This window comes from Mixophyes fleayi, chromosome 3 (genome assembly GCF_038048845.1).
Source record: "Mixophyes fleayi isolate aMixFle1 chromosome 3, aMixFle1.hap1, whole genome shotgun sequence".
Taxonomy (NCBI): Eukaryota; Metazoa; Chordata; class Amphibia; order Anura; family Limnodynastidae; genus Mixophyes; species Mixophyes fleayi.
The window spans coordinates 184,718,393-184,745,172 of record NC_134404.1 but is presented as its reverse complement, the minus strand read 5'-3'; the positions used below and the strand labels follow the sequence as shown (position 1 = coordinate 184,745,172).

At 39.2% G+C, this 26,780-nt stretch overlaps 1 protein-coding gene across 4 annotated transcripts in view; it reads left to right on the top strand.

Annotated features, from left to right (window-relative positions):
- The window catches only part of ATG5 (autophagy related 5), a 170,048-nt gene that overhangs the window by 128,839 nt on the left and 14,429 nt on the right, over positions 1-26,780 (top strand). For all 4 annotated transcript variants that reach the window (XM_075202855.1, XM_075202857.1, XM_075202858.1 and 1 more), the window contains one exon: positions 13,634-13,751. In XM_075202855.1, coding sequence (XP_075058956.1) covers positions 13,634-13,751 — 118 coding nt within the window. The remainder of the gene's footprint in view (positions 1-13,633; positions 13,752-26,780) is intronic.

Sequence of the window (26,780 nt, the reverse complement as noted above, 5' to 3'; positions counted from 1 at the left end):
GCTGGTTATCAGACTTAACTATATCAGTGAGCCAAGTATTTCTGTGAATAATGACATAGTCTATATAAGAATATGTAAACAAAATAGGGAACAATATTTCCACCCCATGGCTTCAGTCATTGAGCTAGAAAACACATTTTTCAGACATTTGTTGACTTATATATTATATGACCTACCGTATTTCCCCATGTATAAGACGCACCTTTTTCGCCAAAATTTTGGGTCTAATAACTGGGTGCGTCTTATACAGGGATAGTAGCACTTTACCGGACAGAGGAGTCATCTGACAGGATAAGTCTTCTCTTTGTCTGATCCTGATGCTGGAAACCCGATTAAGGTCCTCTCTGCGATGTCCGGATGTCCTTTCAGGACCTTGACAAGGTCCTGAAAGGCATCCTTTCAGGACCTTGAGGTCCTCAAAGGATTGACAAGGTCCTGAAAGGACATCCGGACATCGCAGAGAGGACCTTAATCGGGTTTCCAGCATCAGGATCAGACAGAGAGAAGATAGAAGACTTTACCAGACAGAGGAATCATCTGACAGGGTAAGTCAGAATTCACTATAGCGTAGTCTCTCCACTGTATAAGCTGCACAAATACTCTGTGAAAAAATTGAGGATAATGTTTATCCTCAATTTTTTCACATGTTTTATATAGGTGCGTCTTATACAGTGGAGCGTCCTATACATGGGGAAATACGGTATATAGATGTTCTCTAAATAACGTGAAATAAATTTGGAACAGAAAGCATCTTAGGGCTAGATTTACTAAGCTGCGGGTTTGAAAAAGGGGGGATGTTGCCTATAGCAACCAATCAGATTCTAGCTTTCATTTATTTAGTACCTTCTACAAAATGACAGCTAGAATCTGATTGGTTGCTATAGGCAACATCCCCATTTTTTCAAACCTGCAGCATAGTAAATCTAGCCCCTAGTCTCACAAAAGCTAGGTTAACTTGTCAAATGTATTGTTGTCTGTAGTTGTTAAAGACAGAAATAGACTTTGAGCAAAACAATTGAAAATTTACGCAAAGCGCTGTCACAATTCCTGCTAAATCTGCTTCTGCATGGTGCCAGCAAGAAATGACATGGAGAGGCTAAAACAAATAATTGTCATGTATTTTTATGTGCTATTGCACCTGAAAATGGTGAAAAGTACTCTTTAACTATTTCACTACCAACACGTTAGCCATTGTGTTGACAAGTAGCTCTAAGGTTTAATTCTAAGTTGTGGTTATTGTCCACAAGTAAGAGCTTCAAGATCACATGTAGGAAGGGGTCAGGTGTCCATATGCATGCCCAATTATTTTCCTGGTCACACAGGCACACTGTTTGCTCTTAGAAAGCTGGGCACTGTGCTGAATCTGTGACCACTTGCTTCAAATGGATCCATGTTGACCTTATCACAGGGACCTCCCATGATTGTACTGCTATTCATTGTAATAATGTAATTACCAGTTCATTTTGGAAACAAGAACAGAAATAGTTGTCACAGATCTTAAAGTACAAGAATTTTGTTCTATTAAGTCTAAACATAACATGGCATACTCTGTATTAGTCTATAACATGTAAAGAAAAACAAACATTTGTTTTGTTTGGCCACATTGCACTATCCTGTTGTAGCATTTTACCCCAGCAAAGCAAACTAATGCAACTCCCACTCTTATTATTAAGCGCATATACATTTTCTATTTTGCAGACCACTTTTAGAAAAGTATGATGAAAGTGAATCTTATTTATTAGGGTTATTTTCCCTTTAAACACATTGGTGATGAACAGTGCCAGTCAAGTCAAATGCCACTGAATACCACATGTCAAAATACATGTGTTTGACATGCTGAAGTTAACAAGTGCTTGTAGTTACATTTGGGGAGGTCAATAGCGGATATTCCATTAATCACAATGTAGTTGACTTGTATTAATCAAGCAGTGCCTGAAAGACGGCAACTGCAATGCTCCCTATAACAAGTGCAAGCCTGAGTGGGTATAGTGGCTTTAAAAACAAATTGTTATCCAAGAAAACCTTTCTTTTTTTTTTATTTAGATGTGCATGTATGTTTAACCCATAAATGTGACCTTTCCCCCCATGTAGCCTGCATTTAGTAACTGGTAAATTGCTCTATTCAGATGGTCAGGTTTGGTGGGTGGGTTGAAGAAACGGGTCATAGCAGACCCAATTTTTTCAACCTGATGATGACAGCACACAGTGAATTCAGATTTGATTTCTTTCTTTTGAAGTCCATTCAGAATGATCAGTGTCATATGCAAGCTAATTTCTGGGCATATAAATCTGCAAATATGTGTTTTTTAATTAATTCCTAGAAATAGTGTGACATGGTTCAGAGGAGCTGTTTAAATCAATGTGTTTGATTATGTGAAAATCCCCAGAGGGTGCTGGTAGATAAGAGCCTAGATCCATTGTAGCACCTTGTTTTATTTATGGCAGGTCGCAAATGTGAAAGCCTTTGAAAATATCTCTTTCAGGACAGTGAAATCTAACACCCCTCAGGGAAGCCTCAGACACAGAGCCGGTTTTAGACCTCATGGGGCCCTAGGCAAGATATTGGTTTGGGCCCCCCCTGAAACAATCCATAGCACAATATTTTTTTAGTATAGCATAAACTCCTATAGTTAAGTAGAAGGGTAAGCTATGTGCCGCCGCACATCACACTCCTCCTCCTGCATCACCATGTGGCCCCTCATTATTGTCCCTCTCCTCGCACTGTGCCCTATCTGCCCAGCACCTTTGCCCCCTCTCTGGCCAGCACCTTCACACATGCCCCCTCTCTGGCCAGCACCTTCACACATGCCCCCTCTCTGGCCAGCACCTTCACACATGCCCCCTCTCTGGCCAGCACCTTCACACATGCCCCCTCTCTGGCCAGCACCTTCACACATGCCCCCTCTCTGGTCAGCACCTTCACACATGGCCCCTCTCTGCCCAGCACCTTTACACATGGCCCCTCTCTGCCCAGCACCTTTACACATGGCCCCTTTCTGGCCAGCACCTTTACACATGGCCCCTCTCTGGCCAGCACCTTTACACATGGCCCCTCTCTGCCCAGCACCTTCACACATGGCCCCTCTCTGCCCAGCACCTTTACACATGGCCCTTCTCTGCCCAGCACCTTCACACATGGCCCCTCTCTGCCCAGCACCTTCACACATGGCCCCTCTCTGCCCAAAAACCTGACTTAGGTGTTTCTCCATTTGCATTAACACAGACCTTTCAGTTCAGATATCTCAGGAGCTTTGTTTTAAAACTGCACTGTGACTCTAAATTTTTGTTCACTTTTGGAAGTCTATCTGAATTGAAGCGTGTCCCATTTTTCTACTTCTCACAGCACCAGAAATTTGATTATGCGTGAGTTATCGATTCTGTGTTTTACCCTTTTTATTTTTATAAAGAAACATTTGCATTATATTTGTATGTCATTTTACGAACTGTTTATCTTGAGCATTGTGGATGTATTTCCCATATTAAATTACACTTAATAAGTTCAAGTCTCTGTGTTCTTATGAATTCACGCGACAGTTTGATCAAAACGCTACATAATTGAAATACAGAGGAGAAGATTTTGGTCTATGTTAACTCTGACTAAAGTAAATTGTGCTAGATTAGGGAGAACCGAAGGCTTCCTTAAAAAGAGTGTCAGCTCCTCATAAAAAAAACCTTGGTGGTGGCATAGTTGGTATGGCAAAGCTAGTGTGTGGCATGGATAGGGAAGGATTTAATCATTTTAGACAGACCAGGTGGCTGGTTTTGGTTAACCCTTTGTCACACACATGTCACGCAGGCTCAGGTGAGTGCTGTTTATGACGATCAGGATGATTTTTTTGAAAGATTTAATTTTATACAAGGTCAGATAATCATCAAACAGTTTAAGTACAAGCAAACCAGAGACTTGAGAAAAAGTCTTATGAAAACAAAATAATGACAACAACAAATAGGCAATCAAAAAAAGTTGCTTAAAAAAAATTAAGGTTGAGTATGGGCAGTTAACCAGGGTTTTCATATTGATTTTTATAAGGGAAAGGAAAGTCTGGGGAAAGGAGGGGACGGTTAAATCCCGATAAGGGGAGTTAAAATAAAGTAAAGTAGCTAAGTTTATTTAGTGTGTCAGAGGCAATAGGATATTATTGTAGATCGCACAGTTTTCCCAAGCCTTACAAAATGATTTTGCCAAGTTATTTATTATGGCGGCATTTTATTCCATGTGATAGGCATACCATATTCATTTTACAACTGTGGCAAAATATGGTTTGAGATTTTCAGTCTGCGCTGCCAGAAATGAAGTTCTGCAACAACTTGATTTGGTATTTTGTGATATCCGGTGGGAAGGGGGGGATCAAGGAAACTAAATAGTACTGTGACATGAGCGGAATGTTGGTATGCAGGGCAGAGTGGATCAAGCGTCTGCAGTGCAGAACATTAATTTGATAGTTTGGGACACGACCGCCATATATGTGAAAGGATACTTTCAGCACCTATCAGAAGCAACAGTGAAATTTTTACACATTCTGGTGGGAACATATTTCCAATCGTACAATAATTTGTAGGGGATCTCCTTTAATCTTCATGCAGATAGAGCTGGATGCAGTGCTTTCCTAGTTCTCTGACCATTCCTATCTCTAGAGGTTTACTAATATTCGATTCAACATAAAGTGCGGAGACCAATCATTTAGTAGAGGCCTGTCTCATTCAGAGTGTTTTGAACGCAGAGAAGAGTCTTCATGTTAAATGGGGCTTTTAAGATGCATGTAAGTTTCTGATTTATACAAATTGGTAAAAGTTTTTAGGTGTAATTTCAGGGAGGTTTGGAGATCGGGAAATTGAGGAAATGTAGACAAGCAATTTATATTGTTAAGAAATATGCCATCTGCCAGCCAAACATGGGGTCTAGACCCGGGGTACAGGTAGAGTTGCCAAAGATTGGGATAAGAAGCGAGGGGTCTGAAGCAAGCACATAGACTTTGTTAATACAGGCCCAAGCCAATAGGGAAAACTCTGGGTGGATCGGCTTGAAGGGGAAGATCAGGATGGTTTTTTTAAGGGCCACATACATCCAAATTAGATTGAAAGCTACCAAATTGCTCAGCATGTACATAACTTTATAATAACTAAATCCTCTGGACACTTGCTGCCCTGGCCCTTATCATTTAATAAGCTAGTCAACAACTACAATTTATCTAAATCCAGCAGACAATGTAGAGTATCTCAGAATCTTACATGGAGTGGTTTCACTTATATTTTACTATTTTAATCGATCATTTTGTTTACAGTTAGCAGACAGTACCTTGAAAACAGGCTTTAACTTTTTTTTATTATGCTATACTGCATTGCATGTCCTTCTAGGATTACAGATGTAAGCCTTTACTCCCTTTAATGACCTGATAAACATTGTAATTAGAGGACTCAAGAGAAGATCTTTTAAAACACCTCCAAAATTGTTCTTTCCTTGTTTTTACAGATGGTGATTGTTGGTCATAACCTGTGTAGTGCTTTAACAATATCTATGATTTGCTCAATTGAATGTTTTTGGCTTACATTATATACTACTTGCATCTATTTTATTATTTTGTCTGGGAATGCAGTGAAATAGAAAAACCATAAACAGTTGATTATTAATTATTTGTATGTTAACTAATTTGAAAGACCCCACAAAAGTATTGATAATGTAATAGCTGGCAAATACTGTATATTTTATAATCTGTCTTTCTTGCTACTATTTCTAGATTTTAACCTTTGTTTTCTATCTTATATGCGTACCATATGAAATGTCCACCACCCATCTCAGATTTTAATGAAATCTTTTTAGTTGAGAGGATGTCCAAAAAACTGTTTCTACCAAATATCTCGACTGTCTGACCATTAGTTTCCGAAATATTGATTTTTCAATGTATTAAACTATTTACTAATTGTGGCTAATTTATTCTAGTTTATTTGAACTATCACAAGTGTTTATTAAGGAATCGCCACGAAATTTAGACCCGTAAGGTAACTTTTCCTTCCTAATCCAAAAACAAAACCAAATTACTTTATCTGTCTTATGTTTCAAGTTTCAGCAAAAGTGCAAGATTTTGGAGCAGAATTAAAAATGCTACGTTAAATCGACTTTAGATATCTCAATTTTTATGTGTTTAACAAAGGTACAGTCATGGGCAAAAGTTTTGAGAATGACACACATTATTTTTTGCAAAGTCTGCTGCCTCAGTTTTTATGATGGCAATTTGCATATACTTCAGAATGTCAGAAAGAGTGATCAGATGAATTGGAATTAATTTCAAAGTCCCTCTTTGCTATGACAATAAACGTTATCCCAAAAACATTTCCACTGCATTTCAGCCCTGCCACAAAAGGACCAGCTGACATCAGGTCAGTGATTCTCTCGTTAACACAGGTGAGAATGTTGACGAGGACAAGGCTGGAGATCACTCTGTCATGCTGATTAAGTTAGAATAACAGACTGGAAGCTTTTAAAGGAGGGTGGTGCTTGAAATTATTGTTCTTCCTCTGTTAACCATGGTTATCTACAAAGAAACACGTGAAGTCATCATAGCTTTGCACAGAAAGGGCTTCACAGGCAGGAATATTGCTGCCCGTAAGATTGCACCTAAATCAACGATTTGTCAGATCATCAAGAACTTCAATTAGAGAGGTTCAATAGTTGTGAATAAGGCTTCAGGGCACCCAAGAACGTCCAGCAAGTGCCAGGACTGTCTCCTAAAGTTGATTCAGCTGCAAAATTGGGAAACCACCAATGCAGAGCTTGCTCAGGAATGGTAGCAGGCAGGTGTGAGTGCATCTGCACGAACAGTGAGGTGAAGACATTTGGAGGATGGCCTGGTGTCAAGAAGGCCAGCAAAGAAGCCATCTCTCTCCAGGAAGAACATCAGGGACAGACTGATATGCTGCAAAAGGAACAAGGATTGGAGTGCTAATGACTGGAGTAAAGTCATTTTCTCTGATGAATATCCTTTCAGATTGTTTGGGGAATCTGAAAAAACACTTGTCCGGCGAAAGAAAGGTGAGCGCTACTATCAGACCTGTGTCATGCCAACAGTAAAGCATCCTGAGACCATTCATGTGTGGGGGGTTGCTTCTCAGCCAAAGGAGTTGTGGGTTAACTCACAATTTTGCCTAAGAACACAGCTATGAATAAAGAATGGTAGCAAAACATCCTCCAAGAGCAACTTCTCCCAACCATCCAAAATCACTTTGGTGACGAACAATGCCTTTTCCAGCATGATGGACACCTTACCATAAGGCAAAAGTGATAATTAAGTGGATCAGGGATGAAAACATCTAAATTTTGGGTCCATTGCCAGGAAACTCCCCAGACCTTAATCCCATTGAGAACTTGTGGTCAATCCTCAAAAGACGGGTGGACAAACAAAAACCCACAAATTCTGACAAACTCCAAGCATTGATTAGACAAGAATGGGCGGCCATCCGTCAGTATGTGGCAGAGAAGTTGATTGACAGCATGTCGGGGCGAATTGCAGAGGTCTTCAAAAAGAAGGGTCAACACTGCAAATATTGACTCTTTGCATAAACTTAATGTAATTGTCAATAAACCTTTGACACTTATGAAATGCTTGTAATTTTACTTCAGTATACCATAGCAACATGTGGCAATAAGGTCTAAAAACATAGAAGCAGCAAACTTTGTGAAAACCAATACTTGTGTCATTCTCAAAACTTTTGTCCATGACTATATACATTACTACCACAAAAAAATTCAGCATGGTACTCTGTGTCATAGTGCAGAAAAAAATAAATTAATTTGTTGTTCTATTACTGTTGTACCGCATACATAATTTACACAGGAAACAATGCTAGGTTAAAAACTATACCCAAAAAGTGAACAAAACTGAGGCAATGGGATAACCCTCCTATACAGAAACTGAAATGTTACAGAATCTGATGGGAAGGGGACTCTTTCAAAACTGAAACTTTCCAGGGAGAGGGAGACAGACAGAAAGATAGTCAATCATGGCAGCTGCTCCTCCAAAGTGCACATTTTGGTAGTCTTTTAAATACTGACTGCCATATTGCTATCTACTCAAAACCCACTGATTCTGAAAACTGAAGTTTCAAATGCAACCAGTGATTCTGGCATCTCAGTCTGCTGCCGCTATGAAATGGTACTGCTGTTAAACTATGAAGAATTTCAGAAAATATGTTGTAATTCTTTCTTGTCTCACAAAATGGAGCCAGAAAAAGCTTAAGAGTTGAGGCACTGAAGTGGACCAAAGAACATGGTGACTGTCAACTTTATGCTGTAGTTAAGCCTGGACAGAAATTTTGCCCAAAATGCAGAATTCAACAGTCACACTGTAAAGAACAAACAGACATAGATATGCCAACAGAAGAAGTTGAATCCCCGGTGAAGAGTTTAACTGAACCTACAGAAACAGATGAGCTCAATCAAAGTATTACGAAGCTTGAGTAAAGAGAAGACAACGGGTGGCATATGCTAAAAGAAATAAAGAGTAGGCAAGTTCAGCCATTCAAGACAAGTTTACTCAGATATTGTGTCTTCCTAGCACATCACTAGAATAACCCCAGAAAGTAAGCAAATGTTCAGGTTGTGATGATTTACAGAGTCTGATTATATGAATTAAAACAAAAGTGTAAAGAGGCGCCACGACAAGAAGTAATACAAATATTAACTCTGGCACCAAACAGCTGGACAATTAAGCAGACTGCAGAAGAAATTAATGTCACAGAATATATGGTAAAACAATAAAGAAAATGTAAAGCAACCCATGGCATAGAGGGAAAGCCCTTCCTGTACAAATCATTCATCAGGTACAGCAGTTTTACAAAGATGATGAATATTCTCGGATGTGCCCTGGAAAGAGAGTCTGTTTCTGTAAAAGTTCCAGGAGGAAAAAGCATTCACAAACAGAAAAGGCTACTCCTAGTAATCTTGCTTTCAAAGACAGTTTTCCAGACATTCAAGTTGGATTATCTAATTTTTGTTCCATTCTGTGTGTATTTGCGAAATTCACCAAAACGTAAAATTATTGGTTGCTGTTCTACCACTAAAGATGGACTACAAAGACCTAACTAAAATCCTTGTTTGTTCTTCAGTCTCAAAAACTTGTATCCTTCATCAATGTGACAAATGCCCAGGTCTGAAAACACTTCAGAAATTAGTTGAAAAACGTTTTCATGATAGTGACATGGATGATGACGATACAATTGTTTATAAGCAGTGGGTCCACACTGACCAAAGTAAATTGGTTACAATCACTAGCACTGTGGAGCAATTCCTTGAAGTTACTTGTAGTGCTGTTGATGCAACAGCCCATCTGTACACCGCAAAGTCCCAAGCTGAATACCTACGTCAGTTGAAGGTACCCATTCGACCAGAAACAGAAGCTATTGTGTTACTAGATTTTGCAGAAAATTATTCATTTGTGTGTCAGGATGTAATTCAAGGATTCCACTGGGACACTTCACAAGCAACACTCCACCCATTTGCTGTGTATTTTAGGCAAAATGATTGTGATACTTTAAACTTTGTGAGCCTGTGCGTTACAAGTGAGATCCGTGACCATGTAGCCATTACTGTGCATGCCTTCATTACGGTAGTTATGAAACACTTATCGGAACTATTACCAAAATTCGAGTATGTTCACTACTTTAGTGATGGTGCTAGTGCCCAAATCAAAAACTGGAAAAAAAAAATTGAACTTATGCTTCCATAAGAATGACTTCAACATTCAAGCAGAATGGAATTTTTTGCCACATCTCTTGGTAAGAGTCCATGTGACTGCATTGGAGGGACAGTTAATCTTCCAGCCACCCGCACCAGTCTGCAAGCAGTGAAAACCCATCACATCTTGACACCTTTGGACCAGTATAACTGGGCAAATGAAAATGTGCATGGCATAAAGATTTTCTATGTGTCACAAAGTGAAATACAAGACTGCAAAACCAAGCTGCATAGCCATCTAGAAACCGCAAATACTGTGGCAGGAACATGTACTCATCAGAGATTTCGGCTTATTAGTAATGATGAGCTACACACGTACCGCTTGTCGTCGGATGACATGAAGACAGCAGGAACCAGAGTTAGTGTTAATTTGAACACAGTCGCAAAAAATGTAGACAAAAGTGATCTGCAACATTGGATATATTACTCACTGAGGAAGAACAAGATGTGCTGGTACATTTCATGAAACAAAACCAATCAAATGTGTTGTCCTGGCCTTCAAGAGATAAGTGTTTTGTTCCTTTTATTCATGTCCCTTGTGTAACGGAAGTGCCCATTGTCCAAGGAAGGACTGTAAGGCAGTATACATTGTCTGCTGACACTTTAAGGAAATTTACAGACTGTAGCAACAGGTTCCAAACAAGGGAAATATAATGTGATTGTTGGCTCAACTTCAGTTATGTTTAAGTTTTTAAATTTCATGGTTTCTTGTGTAAATTATGTATGTGGTACCATAGTAATCGAACGTCAATTCATTATTTTTTTTCTCCACTATGAAACGGAGTACCATGCTGATTTTGTGGTAGTAATGTATACAGTACATTTGTTAATTAAGCACTTGGGATATCTAATGTTGACTTAACCTAGCGTTTTTAATTCTGTTCCAAAAGCTTGCATATTTGCTGCAACTTGAAACGAAAAGCAGATAAAGTAATTTGCTTTGGATTCGGGAGGAAAAGTTACCTTAGGGGTCCACGTGTCATGGTGATTCCTTAATAAACACTATGATACTTCAAATAAACTGGAATAAATAAGCCGCGATTAGTAAATAGTTTAATACATTGAAAAATCAATATTTTAGAAACAAATGGTCAGACAGTTGAGATAGTTGGCATTTATTATTATTATTATCATCCCTGAGGTCCACAACACCATTTGGAGGGCAAACAAGACAGTACATGATATAACAGTACAATATAGTAAACCAACAACACTACAACCCTTCCCACAGGTACTGGGGTGCAAGGGGTATATTCAGCGCAGTTTAAAACCTTTGCCCATGCTAATGGTCACTACTAACAAATTTAGAGAGAGAGGTGCGAAGTCAATGGATGAGTGAAATCAATGGGCAGAGAGCCCAAGGAGGAGGTGCGCAGTGTAGCTGGTGAGCAAACGTTAGAGATAATGAGAACAGGAAGGAAGAGGGCCCTACTCACTAGAGCTTACAATCTAAAGGGAATGGGGCAGACAAACCGTTGACTCAAGGCAAAGAGTCAATGTAAGTGGAAGTGAGGGCAAGAAGGAAGATATGGAGGATGAAAGAGGGTGATTTATACTACATGGTGAAATAGTTAAGTGGAGGACTGGTAGGCTTTTCTAAACAGGTGGAGTATGTGTCATTGTGTCTATGCCTTGTGTGTACTTACATGACCATTAAAGATATGTATGGTCAGTGAACATACAGTTTGTATGGATTACATCCAATTCTCCCCATACATACCCCAGAAATGAAGGTCTTTTATTGCCAAGATGCCGGACAGCATTGAGCTTGGGATGGACAAAGCCAGACCTTCCAAGTTCCCGTGTGAGACTAAAAAGTATATGCAGAGCAGTTTATTGGGGATGTCAGCAAAGAGGCTGGGAGAGAAGAAGTGTAATCAATGTTGAGTGTAGTTAAGCCAGTTACAGGGGCCCATGGTTGTTACCAGAATAGGCATTTTAGGAGGGCTTGAAGCCCCAAATCTATTATCACAACTCTGGTGCAAGTAGTGTGACTTTTTCCTCATTTTATCACATTTTTCAGGACTGCAAAGTTGTTTTTATTATACATTAAAAAGGGCCTTTGATGGTTGTTTATTTAACAATAGCTTATTTAATGTGATTGTTTTAGAGTAGGGCTAACTTTATTTTAGCTTCTTATATTTTATAAATATATATATTTCCAGCATGGTGTTATTAAAAAATTTCATGCAATAGAATCTGTAGTAAAACTTTGTAAAGCCGCAGGAAGTACACAATCATTTTGGTGCTTACTATAATGTCAGATTAATACTTTTCTGTTTTTTCTTTCCAATAACAAAATATCTTGCATATTGTAAATACCAAAAGGACAATATAGTCAAAGAAACGTGTTTCAAATATTTGTGATTTGAAATACTAGTTTGTCATGGTATTATACGTGAATTTAGTTGTGCAATTAGCATGTAATTAAGTGCAATCATTCAGTATAATCTCTGGGTGTAAGTGTTTGTAGTGTATAAAACAGGGAGATTACTATGTGCAAGTGATCCTAGCTCACAAGAAATGTAGAGACAAAGGAGAGTAAACGGAATTGTAACTACGTCCGCACTCAATTTTAATTTGGGAATCACTTGTGCTATTCAAGTTTATTGTTCTTAACATGACAGTCTGTTTACCTGGTTTGAAGGACATTGGTAAAAACTATAAGATCTACACATAAAAATACTTTCAGATATGTATTACATTTCCCCGGATTGTTGCTGAAACCTTTTGTCTGAAAAAATGTTCATTGTATCTCAGTATCTGACACACCAAGAAGAGATTAGGTGATTATATAATTATCTAGGTGGAGCAATCACAATTGTCAATAACTGTCTGCTACACCTCAGCTCTTACCTTTTCAGACCAGAAAATACTACATGAAATTTCTTTATCAAACGTCATGTAATCCTGTTGTATTTTCTTTACATAGCATCTTTAATTAGACTTTCACATATATTACATGTGCAAAAAATACATGCATATTATAAAACATAAATATTGTACTAGGTGCTTAACACCGTATCTCCAGAACCAATAGCAGAATATTTGTGGGGTAACAGTCCATCCTCCTGGGGTCTCCGCTCAGTTACTGAATGAGCAGAGTGGGGGCTTCAGGAACAGATGAACTAGCATCACCAAGCTGTGGGCTTTATAACTTCCACGTCCACTTTAGTTTCACCAAGTGTATTTTTGTGATAATAGAAGGAGAGGATGGTGAAGGGAAGTATCAAAGACGGCACACAAGGTGGATTGGAATTGGCAAAAAGCTCCTAAATAGTGATAATGTTTATTTTATTGTAAAAGGGAAATCTTTTATTTTATTAACATGAAAAACAGTTATCATAATAATGTTGGTTTAAATTTTTGTTGTGTAAACTTAGAAGATAATTTGCTGATATCAAAGGCTCAGATATTCGAGTTTTGAAAAATGTAATTATTCTTTATCACCTCTATTACACATTGCATCATTTGCTGGTTTTTTTTTCTTTCTTTCTTTCTTTTTTTATTTATTTCCAGTTTACATTGATGATCATGTTTTTGATTAGCAAGGTGCAAACAGCAAGATATTTGCCTGTTGTAGCTATTAAGACATTTCCTTTGACTTGCTAGACTAATAAAATGTCTGGTGGGATTATATGAGTTACAGCACATCTCTGCTATTGACACCACCGTATTGATTAACCTGCTGATCTCCAGTCTCTTTTTGGTGCAAAATTCAACTGCTTTAACCTCTAAATTTACCTTTTTTATATGACAAAAACTGCCATGAAGCAAATATTATTGTCAGTGCTTATTTTCCCCACTGATTGATTTATTTTGTACTGCCTCATATCTCTGTTTTTTTCATTTGCATTTAGACTTATTGGCAGCATTTCATTTTGTGTTTTCCAACTCTAATTGCAGGCAACCAGTGAACGTCCTTTTGTGCAGAAGTTATTTCGACCTCTTGCCAATGATGGGAAGCCCAATACGCTTGGTGATTTAATAAAGGAATTTTGTCCTGCAGCCATCACACCTGACGGTACATGTTCAGACAACTTGAGTGGCACTAACTATCTAGATAAAAAAAATTTTTTGTTACATTATAGCAATAATCTAATGTAACCTCATCTTACAATCAGAATTGAGAAGTTTTGTGCTTAACATGTAGAAAACCTCAGCCTTGTTGAGAGTAGGAAACTTGATGGTCGGTGGCCAGTTAACACATATATTTGTATGAATTATTTAGCGCCACAAGAGGTAATTAGTACATTATGAAATAAGAAAATAAGTAAATAAATATGAGATTTCAGTAAATGACAAGCATTGCAGACATATGAGTAAAAAGGATCTTTGAGAAAGTTTCACAGTCTAGCTCGGTAACAACAGATAGATTTAGTTTTGAGAATGTGGTATTTAGCCGGGATATTTTATGTGCTAAATATATAATCTTTACTACGCGAGATGCAAGTTTCTTGTAGATTAACCAAAATCTCAGAACCAATCATTTGAGGAAAACAATTTTCAAATGTGTGTGCATTGTCTAAGTATCACTGTATCTGGCTACATGAGGAGGGGCAATGAGTGTCTGTGAAGACACCTGCCTGAGCTCTGACATAAGGGAAACCACAGACACTTAGGCATCTAAAGCTTCCAAAACATAGAAACTTTACAGAAGAAAGCACTGTGCTAGGGATCAAGCTCAGTTTTTCTTGTCAATAATTGACAGGCTATAGGGGTGGAGCAAAGGACAAGTAAAACACAGACAGGGTACCTGCAGATTCATGTGTATGAAAAGGCAGCTATTATAGACTTCTCTTTGAAGATTTAGAACAAGTAAGATATTCCTGTTTGCTAGATGAAAGAAGGCTTTTATTATCCTCTCTGTTTGAAGATCTGAATATTATCACCTCCTTTAATTTCTTGGCAAGCAGGACCTTTCTTTTTTGTGTTTTTTTTTAATCTCTCATGTGTTACCATATTTAGGCCTACACTGGTTAATAATAAAAAAAAAAGTATAAAGCTTGTCAAGTATGTGTTAGTAAGACCGACTTTACCATAGGATTTTTTATTGAGTACAGTTTCGTAGGTTTTAATGATGGATCACTGTGTTTTAAGAGTGTCACTGTATCCCACAAAATGACCCAAGTATTGCCATCCCTTTACAATCTGATTCAGACTGTTTGTTCATATGGATTTGGTTACCATATTTTGGAAGGCAAGAAAGAGAACACATTGCAGTGAATGAAGCTGCAGAATTTTAGATCATTGCCAGTTTAAGAATGTCCCTTCAGTAGTCCCTTCATTGCCAGGAATAAAGTATGCCTCAAATACTAGGATTTATCATTTTTCTGGATCCACCTCTTCTCCGTTTCCTCCCAAATGTACCACAAGGCTCACTGCTAGTCCTTCCACTCTTCTCTATCTGAAAACTTTAATCAATCCTCTCTATATCTCTCACCATCTTCATTGGCCGCGGTACTGAATGTCTCGCTGTCATTTCATCTTTCCTCTCGCCAACTCAAACTTTCAAAAACTAAGCTAATAATAACCCACCAGTCAACATAAGCTACCTACCTGATATCTCTATTTCTGTGGACAGTACAGCAATAAACCCTACCCTTCAAGCTTGCTGCCTTGGTGTCATCCATGACTTAGAAGTGTCCTTTGTTCCCCTGTATTCTAATCCTGTAATATACATCTAAGAATCATTTCCAGAATACACACACATTTTATTGAAGTTACTGCAAAAACTTGCATGCACTGTACTCTCCCTCATTAACTATTGCAGCTTCCATCACCCCTACAATATATTTTGAATGTAGCTTTCCTTGCAAAACATTGTCAGCCCGTACATTAGTTGCCTATGTTTTACCAGATCAATCTTAAAACACTAACATACAAAGCCATTAATTAAACTGCTCAACAAACATATCTTCTCTAGTCTCAAAATATGCCCCGACTCGACCCCTCCACTTTGCCCAAATTATATGCCTCTCATACACACTGATTACCTGCTTTAATTCCCTATTGAGGAACCTTTTTCAGGCTGCACCCATTCTTTGGAATTCCCTATTTCCCTCCTTCCCTTCCCCTACAACATGAGTTTGCCCTTGCCTCCAAACATTCAAGCGTTCCAAAACTCATCTCTTTAGGTAAGCTTACCGAATTCACCTTGTTTTCTACTCAATTACCACCACAGTTCACAGAAGCTTACATTTAGCCACCTCCTATATTCAGAAACCCTCTGACTCCTGACTGCATCACAAAGCCCCACTGAGCACCTTTGAAATTACAGTCTGGCAGAACCAATATGCAATAAGTGGCACTTAACCTCATGTATCAAACACCTATTTCCGTATAGATTGTGAGCAGGGCCCTCTTACCACTTTGTCTTTCTGGTAATGCGTTTGCAATTGTAAAGCACTACAGAGTATGATAGTGCTATATAAATAAATGTTAAAGTTCATTTTGAAAAGGCCATAATGACTATCAGATACATGCTTAAAAATGACATAACTTTATCTTTAAAGAAAAAAAATAAACCTGCTTAGTGGGATTGCTACTTTAAGTACCTTTTAAGAATGCATCTTATTTGATGTCTGCCTACAAATCATTATCTCCTTTTTAAAATCTCTCTGGAGGGGCATCCAGTATTGCTCACACACACTTCATTATGTGCCATTGTAGGACACTCTGCTGAATTATAAATCTGAATTATAAATATTTATTAGCAGCCTGAAGAAACAAACCAAGAAAAATGCTAAAGATTTTTCTCATAGCATGGGATTGCTGCTTTAAACTAATCTTAACTGAAACAGCAGTCACTATATTATTATTCAATTCAATTTATTAGATACAATATATACTATTTACACTTACAATTAATGTTTTATATGCTAAATGAAATACAATTAAATATGTGGGAATAATAGCCTGATGAGAGAACCTTCATTGTTCACTGTTCAAATCAAAAAATCACTTTGTTATGGCAGTGTTCTTTTGCTTAAAAAAATTATTAGTACATTTGATTTTCGAGGTCAGGGCTTATGAACCAAACTAGAATTCTTGCTCTCAAATGCATTTGTTTTATTTCCACTTTAAGCCAGATAGGTTATTGTGTTCTATATAAGAGAAAGTGCTGCTGAACAATGTTCATTGTTGTAGAAAATAAGGGTGGAATTTGAGAGCATGTATGGCTGGGAATCCTGAGAGGAAATTGGCTCTGTCTAAGTTTCCTGCCTTTTAAGATGAAAACTTTTTACCTCACACAAAGAGATTTTCTGTAACCCTGGTTTCTAACCTGAGCCAGTTTATGGTTTCTGTTGATGACATCAGTAATTTCACAAAATACCTGAAATATTCAGAATAACTTTGCTTAGCTTAGTCACTTGGTATTTTTACAGATTTCTTGTTGATAGATAAACTGGTACAAATGCTTCATTCAAGATGCAACTAGACCAGTGATCACTGGAACTGAAAACTAAAACCCCTTTGTTTTGTTTATTGATTCAAGTTATTCTGTACCCATAGAAATAACATAACGCCTACTTTGCTGACCACCTTATATCTATATGCAGTTCTACCTTTGGCTGCTTATTTTGTCACTTGTACAGTCACCATAATACCAATACTGCAACTAAAATAAATGTTATAACCATGTATGACTAACTCAGTGACTACCAGCAACCTAGCTTAGTCTTTGTGGGACCAGTGATAGAATTGTCTGAAGGACAAATTTAAAGGCACCTTGTCAAGACCGCAACATTCACTTCCCTGTGTGTAATTCCTAAACAAAGTATTATTTATTATTAATAGTTGAAACTTTGGGTGATGTACGAAACCATTCAAAACACTTCTGCTTTTTTTATGTGGACAGTCGGCATATTACCTGGATTAAATGGCCTTTTCTTACAGTTTGATATGGTATTGCTCTTTTGGAGGCTTATTTTTTTTAGACCTCAAGGTTATCTTATTCAGAAATCTATTCTTAATATGTGTGTTAGGACTTTTGCTATATTTTAAAAAAAATAGTCAGAATATGTTGACCTTTAGCTATATTTTTTACTGAAGAAATATTTTAATGCTTACATTCCAGCACCGTCTGTTGAATTTCAAGCACTATGGAACATGAATATATGTTTAATCCAATTTAATTCCTAAGTAGTGAAAATAACCCATTCATCGTCCGATGTGATTTACTAGGAGCATTTCATTGCATTAAACCCTACACAGACTTCTTTTCTCCCACTGTTAAGCACACAGCAGCCCTTTGTGTTGACAAATATCACAGCTGCCTCCAGCCTTGGAGGAGACCAGTATAGCTATTATATTATATTATAGCTCCTTTTTCCCTGCGCTCTCACACCAAGTGCTTTACTTTCTAGCATTTTGTAAGTGAGCTGATGGAGTGTGAATGGCATAAGAACTTTTCACAAATCAGGCCCTTAAGGTAAAAAAAACCCAAAAAACAAACTACTTTCTTTTTACCTTAGTGCTCATACTACTGAGGGAGCATCTGGTTATGCAGTGAACATATATTTTACATGAATTAGAAAAGGCATTGGAGATTTTCAATGAGTACTATTGATATCTAGTGCAGAGAGTTTTCAATCTCTAACCAAGGCAAATCAGACCCTGTAAGTTAGCACCCTGTACTTGTGTGCATGTGTGTTAGGGAATTTAGACTGTAAGCCCCAATGGGGCAGGGACTGATGTGAGTGAGTTCTCTGTACAGCGCTGCGGAATTAGTGGTGCTATATAAATAAATGGTGATGATGGGAATAGACAAATGGCGAATGACACTTTACTAGCAACACAGATGATACATGTTCACCAGTGCCACGTCAGTCTGTCAGCTGTGGGGGGGCAGCACCTTCAAGGAAGCTAAAATTGTTCGTTTGAAAGTGTATGGAGAGGGACGTGAGTTATGATTGAGTGTTTGTTGTTAAGGCATGAGCCAGCTTATGTCCATGGGCACAAAACTTTTCTGTCTCCATTGTAATTTCGCTTCTTTGTTTTAGCATATAGAGTAGATGGCCATGGTCCATAACAGCATCTTACTTTATTTATTCCTTTTCAGTTTCTGTTTTTATTTTTCCCATATACTTCTGCAATCCAACCAAAATAACTTGTCTACTTCCTTTAGCGTGTGAGTGCATTCAAGACAAAAGGAAATTCAGTTTGTGTAAGTTGTTATGATGATATACATTGCACTCCTACAAAACAGAAATGCTAAGTCATGCTGCATAATGGTATATAGATAATAAATTGGACCTGTCAGGAGGATTGCATATATTATATTTTTCATAGTATGGTAATGATGCCTGATGTAAACTAGGTGTATATGCTACTGATGCAGACCTTGCGATTAATCAACTTTGCTTATGCACGGAATTGTGTGTTCTGTTTTGTTTTTTTAGTGAATACAGTTTACGTCTGTGAATTTTAATACAAGTGTTTTCAAATTCTGCATGAGGCCCAATATTACAAATCTTTCTTGCAACCTTATTCAAGCCTATTCAAAGCTTCGCCTGCCATCACAAGTATGAGGATTTGAGTCTGAACTGGACCTTGGCCCTCTCACCTATTTTGTGACTCTGCAAGGTCTCAATTACTGCATCTCTTGTACCTTATTTCTCTCTGTTTAACACTTCCTCCCAGACCCGCTCCCCATATCATTACTCCATACTACAGACCCAAGCCTATCCCCTCTGTCAGCTGTCGCTCCCCCCTCCACCACATATCACCCTTTCCCAATCGGACATCCAATCCTGCAAACCTTTTTCCCATCCTTTCTCTTACTCGCCTTCGACTGTCCTGTGCAATCTGGAATGCAAGATCTGTCTGCAACAAACTCACTCCCATTCATGACCTCTTCCTCTCCCATTCCTTTGGTCTTCTGGCCCTGACAGAAATGTGGATCTATCCCTTTGATACTGCTACCCCTGCTGCACTCTTCCACGGGGGTGTCTCCTTCTCCCACACTCCACGACCTGGGAACCACCAAGGAGGTGGTGTAGGTGTACTACTGTCTCCTGGTTACACCTTCAGCATTATTTCCCCTGAACCCTCCCTCTCCTTCTCTTCATTTGAAGTCCACTACATCTGCTTCTTCTCCCCTCTCCAGCTTGCTGTCATCTACCGTCCCTCTGGCCCTTCCTTTCAATTTCTTGATAACTTTGGTGCCTGGCTTTCCCATTTTCTCTCTTCTGATGTACTCACTATTATCATTGGGGATTTTAACATCCCTACCAACTCTCCTATTACTACTGCTGCCTCTAAACTCCTGTCTCTCACTTCCTCGTATGGCCTCTTCCAATGGGCAACTTCTGCCACCCGCCATGATGGTCACTCCCTGGACCTAGTGTTCCCCCATTTCTGTGACATCTCCAACTTCTTCAATTCTGTCTTCCCACTCTCTGACCACAATCTCCTTTCCTCTCCAATCCAAAGTCAGTGTCCCATCATTAGCATTGACCCCATCATCTTTGCGTCCTCCCTTGAACCCTTACTTGCTCCCCTTTGTTCCCTATCATGTCTCAATGCTGCTGTCTCTCTTTACAACACCACACTCTGTTTGACTTGATACTGCAGCCCCAGCCACCCCCCTTCGTCCCTACCAATCCAATCCCCAACCGTGGGACTCGTCTCCACCAAAAGTGCTCCTCCTCCTCTGAACGCCAAAGGATGAAATCCCACTCCGTTGCTGCCTTCATCCACTTTAAATTCATCTTTTCTTCCTACTGTTCTGCCCTCTCTCTTGCCAAACAAACCTATTTCACATCCCTCATCTCCTCCCTGTCCAGTAAACCCCAATGCTACCATTAATTCTCTACTGTGTCCTCCCCCAACTTTGCCCCCTCGTCCCTCTCTTCACTTTGCATCTACTTCAAAAACAAAATTGACTCTATCCACAGTGATATCTGTTCTCGTCAGACTTGCCTCCCCCCACCTGTCCACTCTATCACTCACTCTGCCACCCTATGCTCCTACCCTCTTTTAACTGGACCTGAGATCCTCTCTCCTCTCCTCCTCCTCTTCTGCAATATGTCCTCTCAATCCTGTTCTACCCAAGTTCCTCCTCTCCCTCTCTTCCAATGCCTGTTTTAACCTTGCTCACCTATTTAACATCTCTCTCTCCATTGGTATCTTCCCTTCAGTATTCAAGTATGTTCTCATCTCCCCTATTATTAAGAAACCTTCCCTCGACCATCCTCTCTCTCCAGCTATCGCCCATATCTCTGCTTCCCTTTGCTTCTAAAATTCTTGTCTTCAATCGTCTGACCCACTTTCTCTCTTATCATTCTCTTTTTTACCCTCTCCAGTCTGACTTCCATCCCCTTCACTCAGCTGAGGGTCATTTGTTACTTTAGTGCGGCCAGTTTCAGTTAAGTCCAAAGGTAACTTCTCCCTTTTCTCGTACTCCTCGTTCTCTCTGCTGCTTTTGACACCATCGATCATTCTCTTCTCCTCACCACCCTTCACTCCCTAGGTCTTCGCAAAACAGGTCTCTCCTGGTTTGCCTCCTACCTCTCTGGCTGCTCTTTTAGCATGTCTGATTCTGACTGCCCCCCCCCCCTTTCCCCTTTCTATTGAAGTCCCACAAGGCTCTGTCCTTGGACCTCTGCTCTTCTCTCTCTACACTACCTCTCTCGTGAACTCATTCAATTATTTGGCCTCCAATACCACCTCTATGCTGATGACACGCAAATCTATCTTTCCTCCGCTGACCTCTCTCCGGCCTTCCTAAGACAGGTAACTAGGTGTGTCTTTGCTCTAACTACCTGGATGTCACAGCGCTTCCTGAAACTCAACGTCTCCAAATCAGAGCTCATCATCTTTTCTCCAGCCACTGTTGCTATCTCTCCCAATATCTCCCTTTTGGTTGACAACATCACTCATTCTCCTGTCACCCAAGCACGCTGCCTTGGAGACAGCCTTTACTCAGCCTTCAGCTTTATTCCTCATATCCAGTCCCTCAACAAATCCTGCTACTTCCGCCTCCATAACATCACGAATATCTGTCCCTTCCTCTCTCAGGAAGCAACCAAAATCCTGGTCCATTCACTCATCATTTCTCATCTCGACTATTACAACCTCCTTCTCGCTAGCCTTCCTGACTCTCAAATATTTGACCTTCAAACCATACAGAATTCTGCGGCTAGCCTCATCTTCCTCTCTTACTGGACCTCTTCCGCTTCTCCTCTGCATAAATCCATCCTTCATTGACTCCCTGTCTGTTTCGGAATTCAATTCAAGTTTCTTATCCTCACTTACAAAGACCTTACCAACACTTCTCCCCCGTACATCTCTGTTCTTGTCTCAAGGTACATATCTACCCAGCCACTCTGCTCTGCCTCTGATCTCCACCTAAATTCACCTCTCCTTTCCTCCTCTCTTGCTCACCTCCAAGAATTCTGCCATGATGCTCCTAATCTTTGGAGCTCCCTACCCCATCACGCTAGACTCTCCCACTAGCTTCAGTCCTTCAATTGCTTACTCAAAACTCACCTTTTTTAAGCTTGCCTCTCCTACCACCTGCTTACCATTCTATCCATCACCTCCTCTTCATTGTGTGCCATCTCCATCTCTTCCCAGATGGTCCTACTGTCTCTCACCACCCCTTACTCTAGAATGTAAACTCTCGCGGGCAGGATCTTCTCTACCTATTGTCCCACGTCTGTCTACTTTCTGAATCCCTTGTTCATCCTGTCACGTCTTTTGCTGCACTCTGTATGAGTCCCCATTACTCACACTCATCTGTGCTACTTATATGTATTATCTCATCTATTTGTTACTTGCTACTGTATCCCCCGCTATGGAATCTGCGCAGCCTTATAAATAAATTATTAATAATAATAATAATAATAATAATAAAAAGCAGCAATAAAAAGTATTAGGTGCTCTTCCACAAGCTAACTGTATAGTATGAAGTGTATTTCAACACTGTGTCAAAGCAAAATGCACAAGATAGGTCCTCGTTCACACTAATGCTAGTTAATACTTACAAAACACAGTGTATTTAAAATACATTCTTTTAATAGAGCTTTTCCTCATGTAAGCATTGAAGTACTGTACTCTTGTAGTGCATTAAAGAAATATTGTAGGCTGCTGTCATCACATCCTCCCAATCCCGGTTACAAGACTTTTTTTGGGTTGCACCCGGTTTGAGGAATTCCCTCTCTCGCACAATAAGACATTCCTCTAGTCTTCAATCCTTCAAACGTTCTCTGAAAACTCAGCTCTTCAGACAAGCTTATAATATTCCTCAACCACCATCTTAATCTCCCTAGGTTTCTCTATTACCACCCTTGCACAGCTAACACAAGACAACCCTCTGACCAACATTGCTGTGTGACTGATCATACAGCCCTCTCAATACTTTTTACATTCTAGCTGGACCAATATGCAATATGATGTAGCATTTACCTTTGTGTATCAAACTCTCAATGTCCCATAGTTTGGAAGCTTGCGAGCAGGGCCCTCTTACCTCTCTGGCTGTATGTATTACCCAGTATTGTTTTATTAATGTTTGTTCCCAATTGTAAAGCGATACGGAATTTGCTGACACTATATAAATAAATGATGATGATGCTGTTTTAATCTGTTCTGCCCCTTGCATCAAATGCTTTTTTAATGTATATATTTTTTAGGAACCATAAAACGCAATGGTGTGTACAAGCATAAAGCAACAGGATTGTTGGCTGACATTTCCAGCACTCGAGTAGAGGTGCGTGTTTATAGTCTGGTCACAAAAAAATAAATACAGCCGATCACAATGGTGTTAAAGGACGTCATAATAATTAACATTTATTTATATGGCGCCAGCAAATTCCATAGCGCTTTACAATTGGAGACAAACACAGTAATAAACAATACTGGGTAAAACAGACAAAGATGTCACTGCTCGCATGCTTACAATCTATAGGTCAATGGGAGTCGGATACATGAGGTTAAATTTAAATACTGCATATTGGTCGGCCAAATTGCAAAGGTAAAAAGTGATTTGTATGCTATGTGATTCAGTTACACCGCAATGTTGGTCTGTTGATCTGGGTCAGAGGGTGGTTGTTTTGTATGAATTGTGTAGAGGGTGGTAACAAGGTAACTGAGGTCAAGAGGGTGTTTGAGGAATATTATAAGCTTCCCTGAAGAGGCAGGTTTTCAGAGAACGCTTGAAAGCTTGTAGACTAGATGAAAGTCTTATTGTGCGAGAGAGGGAATTCCACAGAGTGGGTGCAGCTCAATAAAAGTCCTGTAAACGGCAATGGGAGGAGGTATTGGGAGATATTTTGAGATGAGTGAGGAGATGTATCTTGGTGCTGTTTTGTTGATTGCCTTGTATGTTGGTAGAAGTATTTTATATTAAAGTCTGTCAGTCTCTACATTGGTTGCGTGTTTTTTTACAGAGTGACTCAGCAGAGGAAGAACAATTTGTAAGGAAAATCTGTCTGGACGCTGCATGCAAAATAGATCGTAGTGGTTTGAGTCTCTTTAGGGGAAGATGAATAAGGAGGAAATTGCAATAGTCAATGCAGGAGATGATGAGGGCATGAATTAAAGTTTTTGCAGGATGTGTAATATATGTGCGTATTCTGGAAATGTTTTTTAGATGTATGTAACATGATTTAGATATAGAGTCAATGTGGGGAACAAAGGATAGGTGTGAGTCGAGGATTACACCTAAGCATTGAGCTTGTGGGGTGGGATTTATGGTCATGTTTTCAACAGAAATAGAAATGTCAGGTATGCTCTTGTTAGTGGATGGGAATATTATTAACTCTGTTTTTGAAAGATTGAGCTTGAGTTGGTGAGAGGACATCCAAGATGAAATGGCAGAAAGACAGTCAGTAACGTGGGGCAACACAGACGGCAAGATATCAGGACAGAACAGTTAAATTTGGGCATCATCTGCATAGAGATGATACTGAAAGCCAAAGGAGCTTATTAGTTTTCCAAGAGAAGTGGTATAGATGGAGAACAGCCGAGGACGTACCTAATACTCAACCTTCTGGGACTCCTACTGACTTTCTCTGGATCCACCTCCTTCCTTTAACACTGAAAGAGTGATTAGAAAGGTAGGATGAAAACCATGAGTGGACAGTGTCTTGAAGACCTAGAGATTGTGGCATTTGCATGAGAAGAGAGTGGTCAACACTGTCGAATGCAGCAGAGTGATCCAGGAGAATTAGAAGAGTAATTGCCTTTGTTTTTAGCAGTGATCAGATCATTGACAACCATAGTCAGTGCAGTCCCTGTGGAGTATTGAGAACAAAAGCCTGACTGAAAAGGATCCAATTGGTTGTTTGCGGAAATGAAGCGTGCGAGGCGAGTGTAGGCAAGTTTCTCTAAAAGCTTGGTGGGGTATGGGATCTGAGAGATGGGACGGTAATTTGAGAGAGAGAGTTTGGGTCAGAATTTTGTTTTTTCAGAATACGAGTAATCACTGCGTGCTTGTATAATGATTGGAAGATACCAGTAGCGAGATTACAGATTTTAGTTACAGGTGGAATGAGCACAGGAGACAGGATCTACAGATTTGTTAGGGAATAGGATCAAGATGACAGGAGGGTGGAGTAGGAAGATAAGAAGAGAGTAGATACTTCATGTTCATTTATGAGATCAAATGAAGAGAGGGTGGCAAAGTGTGCTGGGAAGGAATTGAGCTGATTACTTGTCAAGGAAGATGATACCATTTCAAGTCTGATCTTATCAATCTTGTCCTTGAAATAGGAAGCAAGATCCTAGGCACTGATAGTAGTCAGAGGGTTTGGGGTGGGAGGGTTGAGAAGAGATTTAAATGTGTTAAACAGGCGTTTGGAATTCCAAGCCTGAGCATAGATGAGAGATTGGTAGTATGTTTGTTTTTCAGTGTGGTAGATAGAAGTGTATGTGAGGAAATCATTAGAGGTTAAAGCAGTGGTTCCCAAACTGTGCGCCTAGGCTCCCTGGGGTGCCTTAGAGATCTCACAGGGGTGCCTCGGCCAGGGCCAGTGGTAAGCAAGACAGGGGACTACTTGGTAATTATTTTGACTTAGTAGTGCCTTAAAAACATTTTGGAGACCCTAAGAGTGCCTTGAACTGAAAAAGTTTGGAATCCACTGGGTTAGACACTTACGCCAGTGACGTTCTGCCTCACAGGAACGTTTTTGAAGGTTTCATGTTACTTTAGTGTGCCACGGTTGACGTCAAAGTTGACGTGAAGTATGAATATTTGCTGGAGCCACTTTATCAAGGACTTTAAAAAATAATCACTAACTATCTGTATTTATGTTTGACTACCTGTTAATTCTGAATTCACTAAATGGGTTTACAACTGAGATTCTATACGTTATTATGTCTTTGATTATAACTTGTATTCATCTTGATTATAACCTGACAATTTGTGTATTGTTTTGTAATAATAGCAAAATTATAGGCTGAACTGCTAAAGAAGAACAAGGTAATGCATTGTTGAATATTTTTTGCAGGTCTCTGCCAAAAAAAAGAAAAAAAACATTATTAGGTGTAACACATTGTTAAAGTACACAATAACCTAACTGCTGGGCATTCATCCAGTGTATTCACCCTGCAGGTCTCCCACAGACTCTGCTGCCAGAGTGAACTTTTACAACATTGATAGCACTACGCTGTTAATTCCTTTCACTTGTCATAAATCATGTATGTGCTTGTATAACAGGCTTTGAAGATACAGTACAATTATCTCTATGATACTTTGGTACTTTTATTCAGTGAGAGAATATGGGTTTTTGGCATGGATTTTGTAGGTTATAGATTTCATCTGGTTTTACAATATATAGGGAATAATATACTCTTTATAATAATAATAAGGGCATTCATATTAGTCAATAAGGAGGTTTTTTTTTTTAAAAAAAAAATAAATATTTTATCATTTTGCCTATAGAGGAATTGGGGGGGCTTGCAGAAAATTTTGTGACTCACCCCATGACAAGTATAATGCAAAACTTCATAGTAACAACAAAAGTAGATGTACCACTGGTGTTAAAAGGCTTATGGGTAATATCCCAGAAGGCATAGAAGAAAACTGCAAGTGTTGACTAATGTTAGA